Here is a 17,082-nt window from a genome sequence, read left to right as displayed (position 1 = left end):
TTTCTAAGAACTTGTCCATTTCTTCTAGGTTGTTGAATTTGGTGGCATATAGTCCTTCATAGTATTCTTGGATGATCCTTTGTATTTCTGTGGTGTCCGTGATAACTTCCCCTTTTACGTTTCTGATTTTGTTAATCAGTGTCTTCTCTCTTTTTATCTTAGTAAGTCTAGCCAAGGGGTTGTCAATTTTGTTAATCTTTTCAAAGAACCAGCTCTTTGTCACATTAATTTTTTCTATTGTCTTTTTGTTCTCTATTTCATTTAGTTCTGCTCTAATTTTTGTTATTTCCTTTCTTCTGCTGACCTTGGGTTTTGCTTGTTCTTCTTTTTCTAGTTCTTTAAGGTGTAACATGAGGTTATTTATTTGGGAGTTTTCTTGTTTCTTGAGATAGGCCTGTAATGAGATAAATTTCCCTCTTAAAACTGCTTTCGCTGCATCCCAAAAATTTTGGTAGGATGTATTTTCATTGTCATTTGTTTCTATGTAGCTTTTGATCTCTCCTTTAATTTCTTCTTTGACCCAGTCCTTCTTTAAAAGTATGTTGTTTAATCTCCATGTATTTGTGTTTTTTCCCCGCTTTCTTTTTACAGTTGATATCCAATTTCAAAGCCTTGTGATCAGAGAATATGCATGGTATGATTTCAATCTTCTTAAATTTGTTGAGACTGATTTTATGTCCCAATATATGGTCTATCCTTGAGAATGTTCCATGTACACTAGAAAAGAATGTATAGTCTGATGTTTTAGGATGAAGTGCTCTATAAATGTCAATTATGTCCATTTCATCTAATGTGTCATTTAGGGCTACTATTTCGTTATTTATTTTCTGTTTGGATGATCTATCCATAGCTGTCAATGATGTATTTAAGTCCCCTAGTATAATTGTGTTTTGGTCAATTTCTCCCTTTAGTTCTGTTAGTAGTTGCTTGGTGTATTTCGGTGCTCCCTGATTGGGGGCATAAATATTGATGACTGTTATGTCTTCTTGTTGTACAGTCCCCTTCACCATTATGAAATGTCCATCTTTGTCTCTTGTTATCTTTTTCACCTTGAAGTCTGTTTCATCTGATATCATTATGGCTACACCTGATTTTCTCTGGGTACCATTTGCTTGGAGTGTCAATTTCCACCCTTTCACTTTGAGTCTATGCTTGTCCTTGTAGCTGAGATGTGTCTCTTGGAGACAGCATATGATTGGGTTTAGTTTTTTGATCCAATCTGCTACTCTGTGCCTTTTTATCGGTGAGTTCAGTCCATTTACATTTAGGGTGATTATTGATATGTGAGGATTTCCTGTCATTCTATCTTTAGTTTTCTGGTAAGGCTATGTCTCCATTGTTTCTTTGCCTTTTTGTTGTTGTCTATTATTTCTGTGTGGTGGTATTCTATGATGTTTCCCTCTGTTTCTTCTTTTATTTCAGTATATATTTCAGTTCTGGATTTTTTTTTGAGTGGTTACCCTTAAGTTTATGTAAAAGAAAGTTTGATATTTAGAGTATTCCATTTTCTTCAGCACGCTTACTTTCTCCATTCCCATATTCCGGTTCAGGCCTTTACTCTCCCCCTTTTTGAGTTTTGGTTGCCACAAATTGTCCCTGTTGATGGTGATCGAATAGCCTCCTTTAGTATTTCTTGTAGTGCAGGTCGTGTATTAGAAAATTCCCTCAGCTTCTGTATGTCTGGAAAGGTCTTTATTCCTCCTTCATATCTAAAGGATATCTTTGCTGGATATATTATTCTTGGCTCATGATTTCTCTCTTTCAATAGTTTGAATATTTGGTTCCACTCCCTCCTGGCTTGTAGAGTTTCTGCTGAAAAATCTGATGATAATCTAATGGGCTTTCCTTTGTAAGATACCATCTTCTTTTCCCTGGTTGCCTTGAGGATTCTTTCTTTGTCGTTGATTTTAGACAGCTTCAATACAATGTGCCTTGGAGAAGGCCTGTTGGGATTGAGGTAACCAGGTGTTCTATTTGCTTCTTGGATTCAAGGGTCCAGTTCTGTCCACAAATTTGGGAAGTTCTCATCGACAATTTGTTTGAATATATTCTCTGTTCCCTTCTCTCTTTCTTCTCCTTCTGGTATGCGCATTATTCTTATATTGCTCTTTCTGATGGAGTCAGAAAGTTCTTGTAGAGTTCTTTCATTTCTTTTAAGTCTCAAGTCTCTTTCTTCTTCTCTCTGTGTCATTTCCAGGTTTCTATCTTCGATGTCACTGATTCTTTCCTCCATCTGGTCAACTCTACTACCTAAGCTGGTTATTTCATTCTTAATTTCTTCTACTGAGTTCTTAATCTCCAGAAATTCTATTTGGTTCTTTTTTAAAATTTCAATCTCTTTCGTAAAATGCTCATGCTGTTCTTTGATTGAGTTTCTGAGTTCCTTTAACTGCCTATCTGTGTTTTCTTGTATCTCGTTGAGTTTTTTCAGAACTGCAATCTTGAATTCTCTGTCATTTAAGTCACATATTTCTGTATCTTTAAGTGCCTTCTCTGGAGATCTTTCACTTTCTTTCTGAGCTATCTTGTTGCCTTGGTTATTCATGGCGATTACTGGTTTACTATTTCTCTTCCTAGACATCTACAGGAGTGACTTCTGCAACAGGTTGATAGGAAGAGGTCTTTCTTTTGTTTTCCAGTACTTGTTGGTAGAATGTTTTATTTTTTATCCAACTGCAGCTTATTTTTCTTCTCCCACACGGTAGTGCTATGTTTTCTCTGCACTATTCCAGCTTCTCACACAATGGGGGGATTCCCTGTGAGACGGGCTTCTCCTCTGTTAATAGTTCGTCTAGGTCACAGGGCGCAGTGTCCCGGTGGGTATGCGGAGAGCTTTTGATGTTCCAAAGCTCTTCCAGCTCCTGATTCAGAGCCCGTATGTTTCAGCAGTTCTGTTTACTCCTGCAGGGATCTGCCCAGATAGGTGGGGTCAGGGGCGGGGTGAGTTGTGAGAGGTGGCCCAGAGCAATGGCGGCGACCACCACCACAGCCGGTCCTGCTTCCACAGCTCTCCCCTTTGCTGGAACTAGTTGGGCTGTGTATTTGTGTCTGCGGTCCACAGTTCTCAAAACAGCAAATTTTCTGTTGTTTTGATCTGACACTGCCACTGTTTCGCTTCTAGCACCAGGCAGGTGGGGGCGGGGCGAGCTCTGGGAGGGGAGGGAGGGGGCGGCTAGTCTCAGTGCCTAAGGCTCCGTTCTCTGCTCAGCAGTGCGGGCTTAAACCACCGTTTTCAGCCTTTTTCCCTCAGTCTTTTCTCCGAGGTCTCTGCCGTGAGCGTTGGGTTCAGCCGTGTTATATGCTGTCCCCTCAGCCCTGTGGAGCCCTGGCGGAGCCCTAGCAGTCCGAGTTCTTCCCTCACTCGCAGCTGCGGTAGTTTCGGGAAGCAGCGAGCTCGGCGCACTGACCAGGTCTGCGTCCTGCGCCCGCGGGGCTCCGTCTCCGCGCACTTCTCCCTTTCCTCCTCCCCCTGCTTGCACGAATCTCCCACCTGTAGGTGATTTCAGTCGGTAGTGGGCCTCTTCATCTTGCCTGTCTGCTGTGCAGGGAGTCCTTTGTGGAGTTTTTGTTGTTCGATTCTTTGTAAATTCCAGGGGAGCTTTACAGAGGCTCACCTCACGCCGCCATTTTTCCGGAAATCTCCAGGTCCCATCTTTGTACCTGCTTACTCATGGGTTATCTGCGCCCCTGGACTGCAGCTCCAGGACAGCCAGGAGCCCATGTCCCTGGCATCAACACAGTGCTGGCACACATGTTTGTGGAAGAGTTTAGTGATCATCTGAGGCTTTCCTTACAGTGTCTGCCCAGACTACACTTCCTGGGTCAAAGACCTGCACATGTCACGTCTGGACACGGAATGCCCCACGCCCCTTCAAGGTTATGGATGGGGAAGGGGGCCTCTGGCTCTGGGTCTCGGCCGGGCTTGGGTCGCAGCCCAGCACCACCTGCTGGCTGTGGAAAGGGGACAAGCACACTGCCCAGTGAGTCCCAGCGAGCACCACCAGTCACGTTAGGGAAAACCACTGAGGGGCCTGGCTGCAGAGAGAGCCTGTGTTTCTCCTGTTTGTCAGTCTGCAGCGATCCTAGCGCCACAAACTCTCACCAACACCAGGTTCTATCACTGTTGTAACATTTCACAATGGATAGCATTTTATGTGTCTCAAGTGTGGGGCTCCTGGGCCCAGGGACGTCAGGGCTTGTGGGGCTTCAGTTTGGACACAGTGGCCGCAGGCAGAGGCCGGGGCATGCAGGCCTCGGTGCCCAGGAAGCCTGAGGCTGGCCCTGCCCTGAGGCTGAGTCTGGACACACACTCAGGCCCAGGAGCCTGTGGAGGGGCTGCCCTGAACTCATAGGTTTGTGCATGGGCTCCAGAAACAGTCACAAGCAGCCCCTGGGACAGTCCAGGAGCACCTGGACGCCGAGGGACACGCTAGAACCGTTTAGGAAGCTGGGCCCCGTGAGGCTGCTTCTCGGCTGATGCCAGCTTCTCACTGACGTGCGGGCTGAATGCTCTGCCCGCTCTGGACCGGCCATCGGGCCTCTCCGCTATTTCATGATTTCTGCTCTTATATGTATGTCCTTCCTTATTCTTTCTTTCCTAAATTTCTTACGCCAACTACAAACCATTTGTGTTCACAATGTTTTTCTTTTTAAAATACTCTTTTAAAAAGTATTCCTTCACCTCTAAGTGAACCGTCAGCTTGGCCATGTCCCACAGTTTTTCACATGACATACTTTTACTGTCATTTACTTCTAAAGTTATTTATTGGGATTTCTTTTTTAATCCTAAATCTCTGAGGAATGCAATACATTTCCAAGTAGGTAGGTGGCTGGACGGCCACACATACAGAGACGTGAAATGATCTTTTTACTCCCCTGTGGTACAGAACATGTGCTACTTGATATTCTTTGACATTTGTGACCAAACTGTGGTAAAGTTTTATAAACATACCATGTGCTTTTCGTAAGAACATGGGTTCTCCATTTCGAGGTGCAGGTTTTATTTCTATCTATCCATTTATCATTTTTTACTCAAGCTTGTTCATTTTCTTGCTTCAAGCACAGCCTGGCTCTGGACGCTTGTCAGGTGGAGCCTTTTGGTCCCATTTACCAGCCAGGACGGAACTCACCCAGTCCCCACCCACCCGGGCTCTACAGCCAACCCCGCCCCATCTGTCCGGCGACCCACTAGAGGGACAGGGTCGAAGACCACCCAGCTATTGCAGATCAGGCGTGGGAGGTCAGACCTGCCAATTGCTATGGCTACCGCTGGCTTACCTGTCTGGTGACACCAGGCAATTGTCGCTTGGGCAAAGTCCTTGATTTTCCTGTACTTCTGCAAAAAGCTCTCCAAAAAGCGGGCGGCTTCCGGGACGGTAACTCCAAGGCAAGCAGCCAGCCGCTCCTTCCCTGTGTGAACAGGGACACACGATCAGAGGCAGTTGTGACTCGCACCTGCGGGGACTGAGAACACGAGCTGCCAGGAGTGACCACCGCGCATGAAGGGAGCCGGCAGAGGGCTCTTGGATTACTGGGTAGGGAGGGTACAGCTGGCACCACTGGTCTCTTCTGATTGGTCAGGATGGTGTTGGCTTTGGCTTCACAACTGAGGGTGAGGTGCTGGTCAGCCTGGGCTGGGCCTGGAAAACGTGTTTATTCAGCAATGCTGAGTGAGCGCCTACGTGAGGCCGTGCATGAAGAAGGTGTCGGCCCTGCTCCCAGCCTGTCCGGACTGCAGGAAGCTGGACAGCAGCAGAGGAAGAGGAGGGCAGCTCCATGGCCAGCTTATGACAAACAGTAGCCAGAAGCTCCCATCCTTGGCATAAGTGAGACAAACACTTTTGGTGTGGGCCCGTGTTTGGTTCCTAGAGGATGCAGGTGCTCTTGTGAAGCTTCTAGCAAGGTCTATGGTCGGGACAGGATGGCACCCTAAGTTCCAGCTCAGCTAGCTGGGTGCAGGTGCTGGGAACGCACAGGCCTGGGCCTACGTACAGTTCCATCACCATGGGAGGTTCTGCAGAACCGCCTTGGGGAACCTACCTGACGTGCAACAAGCCCCATTTCTTCACCTATGAATGAGGAACACCAGTACTTACCCCAAGGGTGGTTAGGGTGACCCCAAGAGCTGAGGCAGGTAAGCTCCACACTGCCTGGCTCCTACTTGGTACCCAATGTGGAGTCATTCTCTCCCGTTTTCCTCCGGAAAAGAATAAACAGAGAACGAGGAGCCCATGAGGACAGGTGTGGGAGCTTCTCTGGACAGCAGGATCATTGGCAAACCCTGGGCTCTGATGGGCTACGTCATTGGAGGGAACACAAGAGAGACAAGTGGCTGAAGCCCTCAATCCTGGGGGAGCATGACCGGAACCAGGAGTGAGCTTCTGCCTCGCACCAGGTGAACTCGGGGTCACACTACAGGGTTCCCCAAGGGCCTTCAGACCACATGGCCCAGAAGCCACAGCCTGGAGGTGGACATATGAGGACAGAGAAGAGACCTCAAGAAGAATGGGACTGACTGCCCTCGTAGAGCTAGTCTCTCTTCAGCTGGGCCATGCCTGGCCCTGGCCAGCTGATGCTCTCAGTGGTCTGGACAGAAAGTGTTTACGTCGCCGAGAGTGAGGGGGCAGATGTTTGCTACCATTGCTTGGCCAGGAAGAGTGGAAAAGGCTGGGGTCCCCTGTTCTTCACCAAGTTTCTCCCAGAAAGGAGAGCTTTTGGAGACCAGGCCTTCCTCTCTGCCTGACTTTTCACCTGGCTGGAAATAAAACCACTGCAATTTCCCTTTTAGGGCTTAAGACCCTGTGATAGCTTCATTGAATACATTACACTGAAATAGCCCATCTGTGACTCTATGACATTCCAATCACTGCCCCTCAGCTATGGCTCTCTAATGGAAGATTCCATTGGCTTTCAGAAAGGAACCAGATGGTGACTCGACAGTTCAGGCAGGTCTGGCTGGGTGGGACCTTGAATCTTCTCAACCAAATCCTCTTTCTTATCTAATCTGTTGTTAAGCACAGTTGGTATTTCTGACATTGCAGTTTTCAGTTTTAGAATTTCCATTTGGTCCTTTTCATTTTCTGAGATTTCCTTTTTTTATTCATGATGAGCATATTTTCCTTTACATCCTTGAGCACAGTTAGAATAGTGGCTTTAAAATCCTTGTCTGCTAATTCCAACATCTGAGTCATTTCAGGATCTGTTTCCTTGATTGCCTTTCCTCTTGAGTGTGCATCAAGTTATATTGCTTCTTCATATGTTTAGTAATTTTGGATTGGATCCCAGATATTATGAATGATACGCTGCAGACACTCTGGATTCTGTTACGTTTTTCTCAGGCATACTGATTTTTTTTTAAAGGGGGAAGTCAATTTTGCTAAAGTTAAACTTCAAACTTTGTCCCTCTGCACTGGGCAGCAGCTGAAATCTCAGATCAATTCTTTTCGCCTTAGCTGGGCTGTCTGAAGTCTGACCTAGTCATGCACAGTTTGGGGTTGGCCAGAGATCTGGGCAGAGTTCATACTCAGAATTTGGCATTCTTCTTTGGCTCCTTTCTTTCTGATATTTCTCCCTTCACTTCCCAGATTCTCTGGTTGCTCCAAATTCTGTCCTCTGGTTCTTCAAGCTAGTAAGACTGTGGATTTCTATCGGAGTTTTAGCCACCCACAGCACTGACTGAGGCGTGCCTTCAGGTGAAGGCTACAAAATGGGAAATTCTCCCAATTCTCTCCTCTGTACCATTCCTTCTTCCTTCCAAGTGTCCACCTACCTCCAATTTCTGTGAGCCTTGGTCACTTTTCAGTGCTTTCAGTAGTTGTTTATATATTTTTTATAATTTATAGTTGACATCTGTGAGAAGTTGGTCTGATGCTAGCTACTTAGCCATCCCCAGAAGACACACTTCTCCTTCTCAGTATGTATGGCTGACATGTTCACCTGACAGACTCCGGCTTCACACAAGCAGGACAGACAACGGAGACGCACAGCAATCAGCTGTCAGGCGGCCAGTAACAAGGGAACAGCAGAAATGGAGGCTTGGAGTGGGAACCCTGTCACTGTCAAGGCTAAAAGCAGCCAAATTACCCTTTTCACCAACATCACAGCTGATGACTCACTGCTTATTTACAAAGTGGAGCTCTTTTCTGCTCCAGAAAGAAATATAGTGACTACTACAGAAAGTGCCAAACTGACAGAAGTGTAGACTGACTCGAGGGGCCCCAGGAGCAGTGGGGTGCTCACTCTGCCATCCTCACGAAGTTCGTAGGCACTCAGCATGCTCACCCTCTATCCCTCTATCACAGTTGGATCTGAGATGGTGGCTCCACTGCCCCACAACGCTGCCCAGTCTGTTGGGGGTGTGTGTGTGCTGACATAGCACGGAGCTAGAGGACCCAGACGTGGCGGCAGATGCTAAAGATGACGCAGGTGGTGCCAGGAGCTGCTCTAACCTACCTCCATTAACTGAGCCAGTGACCAGGCACAGAGAGGTAGAGGGCCTTGTAGAAGGTCACACAGCTGGGTGGGGACAGAGTCAGGACTCCGGCTAGACTGCCTGGCCAGGGAAGCAGAAGCAACACTCTGTTTGCAGAGACGAATCTAATGGTATGTCGGCCACACATGACTCTGGAACAGGTGGCAAGGCACCCAAATCTAATCAAATTGGCAGAATGCTACCTTTCCCCACAGGCAGAGACTGGGGAAGGTTTGGGAGCGCAGCAGAGAGGAGGCTAGGATGAGGTGCTGGGCCAAGCTGGTCTGAGGCGCAGCAGCCCAGTGTCATCCTGCTGTTACTCACTGAATGCAGTTCTTGAAGCTAACTTCTTAGTCTGTTTCCCAAAACTGTAGGGCTGAAAGTCTACCAGTTCATTAATTTGTTCAGTGAGCATTATCCTGTACCTGTCCTGCTCCAGGCAGGGGCGGAGCCGGCAGAAGCTCCTGCTTCAGGCCAGGGAGAGTAGGTCCTGAGTGGATGAGCAGAGCCAGGCAGCAGCAGGGACAGCGCTGTGTGAGGGCGGGCAGATCTGGAGGGACGTCCAAGGAGGTCTGAAAAGGGGCGCGGGGCAGACACTCTTTAGGGGCCTTTACGATCCTGCCTCCTGGTCTTCATGGCCTCGTGTGACCCCTGCCCTGGAGTGTGGGCAGACCTGCCACCCTCACCAATGGAACTGCGGAACTGCGAAGGTGCCAGAAGCAGGTGACTGCTGACTGCCGTATGTGAGAGTGCAGTACAGCTTGCGGGCATCTCTCCCTCCCTTGCTGGCTTGGAGCCCCCACATTGTAGGCTCTGCCTACACTGGGAGACCCATGTGGCAAGAACTGAGGGCTGCCTCTCTGAGCCGACGACGGCCAGCAAGAAACTGAGGCCTGCTGAGTGCGTCCCCCAGGCCCCAGCCAAGCTGTGCCTGGATTCCTGACCCACAGAAACTGAGATAACAAATGTGTCACACAGTACTACTGAGAAGGGGACCGTGAGCGAAGATGGACGTCGCAGGGCAGGGTCCCCGGGAGGCCAGCACACGTGCAGCCCGACGGTGGGAGCGGGCCGGCCGCTTCGAGGAGGGTTCCAGACCCGTCACCAGCCAGTCGCTTGGGAGCTGGAAGAGGCCACTTGGGAGCACGGGTGGTTCCTACGGGTAATCGACTGCGTTTGCCCAGATAGTCCTGCACCGGAAGCTTCTTCAGTTTTCCTGCCTTTTCTTTGTGACCAAAGGGTCCCCATGGCAGGGAGATGAATTCCCCAGTGTCTCTGCGGAAGCCCTGCTGCTCAAAGCACAACTGATCCAGGGGGACAAAGAGGTCCACTTAAGGAGGGGTTGGCTAGCCACAGCCTCTCCTGACCCTGCCTGTCCTTTGCCCTCTTGAGGGGACATCAGGCCCCACTGGCTCAGCACAACCAAGAGGGAGAAAGGAGTTAGAAAACCCCGGACAGCCATGTCAGAAGGTCAAAGGGAGAGGAGGGAGGGCGAGTAGAAGGGAGCTGAGGCCAGTTCTGCCTTGGGCCCTAGGGCTGGGAAGGAGGGTGGGGGAGGTGAGGAGGGGGAGGGTGGGGAGGAGGCTGTCCTCCCAGGGCACAGCTGTGTGACGAGGGTGGGCCCTGCCACACCCCTCCCAGCTGGGTGACTTGGGTTGACACTCACTTCTGCACCTCTGTTCTCTCACCTGAAAGGTTGGCATGAGCACAGAGTGAGCTAATGGCTGTGAGTGGTCTGACTAGTGTCTGGTGCGTGGCAAATGTCACCCGAGCTTGTGTAAGTGATATACAGGGACTCTCACAATGAGCTGCACGGCCACAGGTGCACACAGGCCATGACCAGGGCTCTGCCTACCTGCTCCGTAGACCACTGAGTACACCACCTTCTTGGTCTGCTCTCTGTCTGTGTGCGTCACGCATTCTGGGGGGATGCCCTTCCTGGAAGGAGAGACAGCCCAATGTCAGGCACACGGGCAGCCTGTCTGTGGAGGAGCTGCGGGAGCCCAGCCACGCAAACCGCCCCACAGCTCTCCCTCCGCAGGGTCTGACCGGTCCAGTGTCAGGCCCTCCATGGGAGGGACACAGTCCTGTCTGCAGCATCTGTCTCGGCAGGTCTCTGCCCCCACCCCCGACAGATGCCGCTGGGGAAGCCGGAGCAGCTGCAAGCCAGCCAGCTTCCAGAGTGACCACAAACCAGAACCAGAAAGTGTGCTCACCAAGGAGTGCCAGCCCAGCTGAGGAACGCCCGCTCCCAGTGCTGGGTGCTGCAGCGGTGGGCTGGGCCCATTCCTGGCAGGACTGAGTGAGCAGCCACTGCCTGGGCTCCCACCGATGGACAGCGGGGGGCGAGGGGTGAGCCCATCAACTCAACATCTGACTGGGAAGAGGAACCTGTCCCAATCTTTGTGGGCTGCTCTGGGCTGGGCCCTTCAGTTGGCAATGCTGCCCGCTGGCCCTGAGCCCAGCCATCAGCCCCAAGTAAAAGCTTCAGGTCTTGGCAGGTCTCTTCTCAGCATGCGAGCAGCCCTGGCGTGCACGTGGCTTTCCAAACTCCTCAGTCTCCACGGGCCTTGGAATGCCCTCATTTCCCAAAGGACCTCTCCCCGGCCTCTTCTCCCAAGCTTTCAGGGCTCTATCATCTGCCTCCCCGACTGTAAATGGCTGCAGGCTGGTCGCCTCACAGTGTTTCCCAGTAGCGCCTGTGGCTCTCCTGCCCCGAGTCAGTTAGACGGAAGTGCCTGTCAGTCCTGAAGGCCCCCAGCCATCTTTGCGGATAAGCTGGCTCACTCCACTCCCTCTGGAACCAGGGCCCCGGGCCCCGCATGGCTGCTGAGTCCCAGGAGGCAGGGCAAGTGAGAACACCGTAAGCTCTCCTGCTGTTTCAGGTTGTCCTGTCCCTGATGCAGCATGTGCTTGGCTGCTGGCATCACTGTTTTCCAGCGTTCAGGCAACGTTGACTCAAAGAGTTTTTGCTTGATTCTTTGATGTTCCTGTCGGGGGACAGACCCTCAGGGCTGCCTATTTCACCATTTTCACAGACCCCTTAATTCATTAATTTTTGCTACCTGATTTCTTAGTACCAAAGCATTTCTTTCTTTTTTGGTCCTTTTCCTGTTGTGATAAGCTGTTTTGCCCACTTCTTTATCTCACCCTTAAACTTGGTATTGTTAACAACTGTATTTAGATAAGAAACCAAAAGCCAAAAGCACCCAACTCAGAACAAATATGCATCAACTCCCCTGACACCAGCCAGTCCAGCTCCCCATCCAGTTCCCTCTGTTTTGGAAGTCCCGCAGGTGCTCCCAACCTGCTCAGGAAAGACACTGCTGACAGCAGACGATGCCTTGGCTCAGACAGATGGGTCTGAGGACAGACAACTGCAGGGAGGGCAGGAGGGAGCATTCTGGGGCAGGGTGCCTCTCAACCAAACTGCACAGGAGACCGTCCCTCAGTGTGTGGAGGGAGCTGGGAAGTTGTCTGAGGAAGCAGCAGGGAACTCTCCCAAGACCTGCTTCTTCCTCAAGAGCCACAGACGAGACCCAACAACATACTCAGCAAACAGGTATCGTGGACATGAACCAAACGCCATGCTCGGTACCAGAGAAAGTGCCTTCTTCCGAGCACATATGGCATATTCGCAATAACCCACCACACCTCAGGGCATGCAGAAGACATTAAAAAGCTGCACAAAACAGAAATATTAAAACAACACTGCGCACAGTGCAAGAAAACTAGACATTAAAAACAGAACCAGCCCTTAGCCCTAGAGATAAAACAAAAACCACTTTCATCGAGACAACTTTTGGGTGAAGAGAAATACCAACAGAAACTGCATAATTTCTAATGAAAACACTGCATGTCGGAACCAATGGATCCTCCTTAAAGCAGTGAGGAAATGTCATAGCCCTGAGCGCCTATATGCATAAAACTGAAAGAATAAAAGCAGATGAGTTTAGTTAGGACAATAACACAGCAAATCAAAAGAGTGCACAGGGAGATAATAAAGCGGGAAGAAAGACAGGCACAGAAATGAAGGCGCTAGAGAGCCGCTGAACAGCAACCAGACTAATACATAAAAACCCTGGTGCTTTAAAAAATAAAACAGACAACCCATGAGCTGATTTAATCAACAGGGAGCCAGCACAGAGATAAGATATGCATTAGAAACAAGGGAACATAACTACAGAGATGTAAGAAGTTTAAAAAAAATCCTAAGACATCATTTTGCACAACTCTACACAAGTAAATTTGAAAACCTAGATGAAATGGACAATTTCTTAAGAAAACACAGTATAAAAATTGATCCCAGTAGACATGAAAGTTAAACAAACCAATATCCATAGAAGAAATACAGAAAATTATTGAGGAACTACCCACATAAAAAAGCAGGCCCAGATTGTATCAGACGGGAATTCTATCAAACCTGTAGAGACCAGAGAGTCTGCAAGCTGTATAAATGGATTCAGAATGTAGAAAATGAAGAAAACCTTCCAAATTTATTTTATTAAGCAAGTATAACTGTTATACCGAAACATGATGACTGTAATAAAGGGAAATTACAGACTTATATCTCCTATGAATATTGATTGATATGATAATACTACGTAGGATACTGGCAAACAGAGTCCAACACAACACTGAGAAAAAAGTGCCCCATGGTCAAGCAGAGTTTATACCAGGAAAGCAAGGTTGGTTCAATGTTAGGAAATCTATTGATATAATTCACCTCATTAATAGGACTGAGGAGAAAAGTACATGATTATTTACATAGTTGTTGAAAAAAAACCTCTGCCAGAATTCAACACCTACTGCTAATAAAAACTCTTGAGAACATAGGAATAGCTGGATACTTGCTTAAAATGATAAAACAATACACCTCAACCCTAAAGCTAGTATCTCACTAACAGGTAACACCAGAGGTATTGTCACTCAGGTCAGATACAAGGCAAGGTATCTAACAGGTAATACCAGAGGTATTCTCACTAACAGGTAATACCAGAGGTATTGTCACTCAGGTCAGATACAAGGCAAGGATGCCCACACTGTCACTGCTATTTTGCACTGTCCTGTGTTCTGGAAGTGTCAGCCCAATACTTAGGGGCATCATAATTGGAAAATTAAAAACTACAACACCAAAAAAACCCGTCTCTAACTGCAGATTTCCATTCTTGGAAATCCCTAGAGAATCAGTGATGAAATAATTCAGCAAGGTAACAGGAAATAAAATTAACATAAGTCAATAGCTTTCATATAAACAAATAATAAGTGTGAAGATATAATGGAAGAGAAAACCTGATTTACAATATTAACAAAAAAGATGAAATACTTAGGAAGAAATGTGTAAAACCTATATGAAGAAATCTTTAACATCTCCTGAAAGACACAAAGGTAGACTTGATTAAATGGAAAGGCATCCCTTATTCTTGATTGAAATGTCTCAACATCATCAAGATATCAGCTCTCCCTGTGTTAATTTGTGAAGTTAAACTTTTTTTTTCTGAACCAATGAAAATTATAAAGAGAAATCAGGCCATGAAAAACCCCATAGTTGGGACTGGCCCGGTGGCTCAGGTGGTTGGAGCGCCGTTCTCCTAACACCGAAGGCCACCGGTTCGGTTCCCACATGGACCAGTGAGCTGAGCCCTCTACAGCTAAGACTGTGAACAATGGCTCTCCCTGGAGCTGCGCTGCCCTGAGCAATCAGAGGTCGGTGTGAGCTGCTGTGAGCTGCTGTGAGCTGCTGTGAGCTGCTGTGAGCTGCTGTGAGCTGCTGTGAGCAAGTGGCTGGCAGCCGCGAGTGGCTGGCAGCCGTGAGTGGCCGGCAGCCGGTGACCGACTGCCTCAGCCAGGCGGACAGCAAGGCTCATAATACCAGCAAGGGCCAGGCAATGAGATAAAAAATAAAAGGACTGCATTTACAAGAGTGATAAAAAAAACCCCAAATACCTGACAAGTTTAAGAAGACATGTGCCATAGTTTTATGAAGGAAGGGACCTTAAGGGAAGGACAGAACACACGCCCTGTTCTGGGTAGGAGAATGCAATACTGAAAAGATGTTATCAGATATCAGTGGGATGTGGGCTGAAATCTTTATAAAGTGACTCTAAAGTCCATCTGAATGAGAACAGTCATGATGATGTTAGAAAGGGTGAACAATGAGGGAGTAATGACCAGATCAGACAGGGTTTTGATATAAAAACAGAAGTCAGCAGAAGAACACACAAAGCCAAAAACAGGCCAGAGACTATACAAATACGTGGTCTATGATTTGGCATTTCAAATCTATATTGGGTTGCAATTCATTAATTATTTGGAAAGTTATAAAGTTAAATACCTGTTTCACTTCATACACATAATTAAATTAGAGACAAATTAATTTAAAAAAACACGAAAGGATGAGGCTAAAACACTGCAAAGAGAACGGGAAGCCCAGAAGCAGACCTGTGGCTCATGGGCCTCGGTGCATGAAGGGGGATGGTGGGCCCCGTGGAGACGTTCCCACGCAGCACACTGGGACAACTGGCCTGCCATGTGGAAAACATCAAATTAGATCTTTGCTTTCCTGTATCACAAAATCAGAGTCCAGATGGATTAAAAGCCTACACATAAAAAAAAAAAAAAGGCAGATCTTAAATAAAGGTAAGGAAAACAAAGGAGAATGTAAGCTTCTGCAAATAGGAGAGTATTGATAAAAAGACACAAATAATACAAACCGTAATAAGAAATGAATGATAAAGTAGTCTACACCATAACTGGGAGAAATAGAGTAATATCCAGAATATGAAAAGGACTTCTACAGGTCATTAAGAAAAAAACCAATTTAACAGAAAACTGGGCAGAGGATATAAACAGAAAATCTTTAGTAGAAATCAGAATGGCTGATGAGCAGAACATCTTCGTCCTGTAAAATGCCAATAAAGAGCACAAGACATCACTTTTGACGGAGGAGACTGGCTGGGACTGAGAAACGAGAGGACACAGGTTCTGGCACTTGAGTGGGGCAGTCGCCTGAGCGAGTGGGGATTCTGAAAAACTGACTAAAGGGGAGAGTGCACGCTAACCCGTCCTCCAGCTCCTGGAAGCAGAGACACTGGTCTCGGGCCAAAGCTGCACTGCCCAGGGATGTCAGGCTGGCCTGAGAGCCAGGCATGAGGGTGGCCTAGCCCTTGGACAGCTCCTCCCATGGCACTTTCCACTGAACAGGCCCATGGGGCAGGTGGAGAACAGCTTGACTTCAGAGAAAATGAGCCACAGAGAAGCACAGGAAGGGCCCCAAGGCCAGGGCTGTCCATTCCGGGTCCCGCTCAAGCTCAGACTTACAGCATGTTTCCAAGGGCCACTGACCCTGCAGGCAAACAGTCTTGATTTCCTAGTGTCCCCGGACAGCGCGTGACACAGGCACTCATTTAAAACGCCATGTCTACCATTCAGGTGTGTATTCCCCTTAGTTGAGTTTTTTTGGGGTAAAATATACATAAAATTTATCCTTTTAATTATGCTCACGTGTACAAGTCAGCAGCATAAGTACATTCACGATGGTGTGTGGCCATCACACTGCCGTGTTTCCCTGAAAATGAGACCTAGCTCGACCATCAGCTCTAATGCGCTTTTTGGAGCAAAAATTAATATAAGACCCGGTCCAGCTAGATCTTGTTTCGGGGAAACATGGTATTTACTCCAGGACTTTTTCATCATCCCAAACTGAATTGCTGTACTTATATTTCCATTCATTTTTAACTATAATTTAAAAAATTGTTAGGGAGAGTGACTGATTACTTTCACATTTTTCTACTATTGAGATATTATTCCTATGTATACCAGTCCCCCTTTTAAGGTGTACCATTTTAGTGGTTTTCAGTACATTCACACACGCTGTCACCATCACTACCTAATTCTAGGACACTTACAGTCACTCTCCACCTCCTCACCCGAGCCCTGGCTGCCACTCATCCGTTTCTGCCTCCACGTATTTGCCTATTCTGGACATCTCGTACAATGGAACCACAAATTGTGTGGCCTCTCTCTCAGAGCACCGTGTTTTCATAGTCCATCTCCGTAGTAACATGAATGTTACTCCCTGCTTGCTACGGCTGAGTGATATCCCACGACACGGATGGGCCACGCTCTGTTTACATGCTCTTTTGATGGACACGTGGGTTGTTCCCACCTTTGGGCTGCTGTGAACGTTTGTGCGTAGGTTTCTGTGTAGACAGATGTGCTCAGTTCTCCTGGGTAGATACCTCACCTGGGAGTGAAGCTGCCGGGTCACATGGGAACTCTGCGTTTAACTTTCTGAGACCCGCCAGACTATTTCCACAGCAGCTGCAGAATCTGACCCACCAGCAACGTCAGAGACCGATTGCTTTCATCTCATAGGAAAGCAGAAGTCAAGATCAGTCCTTGAGCTCTTTACTCAAATTTCCCCCAGGAAACACCCCCCCCCCCCCCCCCCCGAGCCCTTCATGAATAATTAACACTCACTGGAGGGAGATCTGATTGAGAAACACTGCCCATGCTGCCCCGGGACGCATGCTGCCCCGCAGACCACATGAGCCATGACAGTTGCATCTGTGGCCTTGGCAGGAAGCGGACCAGATGGTAGATTGTGGCCT

At 48.0% G+C, this 17,082-nt stretch overlaps 1 protein-coding gene across 6 annotated transcripts in view; it reads right to left on the bottom strand.

The window, feature by feature from the left end:
- The window catches only part of POLN (DNA polymerase nu), a 123,306-nt gene that overhangs the window by 14,129 nt on the left and 92,095 nt on the right, over nt 1-17,082 (bottom strand). For 4 of the 6 annotated variants that reach the window (XM_074320283.2, XM_088793261.1, XM_088793257.1 and 1 more), the window contains 3 exons: nt 10,326-10,408; nt 8,896-9,042; nt 5,278-5,409 (listed from right to left, as the gene is read on the bottom strand). In XM_074320283.2, the coding sequence (XP_074176384.2) occupies nt 5,278-5,409; nt 8,896-9,042; nt 10,326-10,408 (362 nt within the window). Of the gene's footprint in view, nt 1-5,277; nt 5,410-6,095; nt 9,043-10,325; nt 10,409-17,082 lie in introns of those variants that run through there. The other 2 variants (XR_016019381.1, XM_088793263.1) reach the window with 2 other exon arrangements.

The sequence above is a fragment of the Rhinolophus sinicus genome, chromosome 1, assembly GCF_057876585.1.
Source record: "Rhinolophus sinicus isolate RSI-liver-muscle chromosome 1, RSI-T2T, whole genome shotgun sequence".
In the NCBI taxonomy this organism is placed as follows: Eukaryota; Metazoa; Chordata; class Mammalia; order Chiroptera; family Rhinolophidae; genus Rhinolophus; species Rhinolophus sinicus.
Note: the sequence above shows the minus strand (reverse complement) of the source record. Positions and strands in the feature narration are given on the sequence as shown.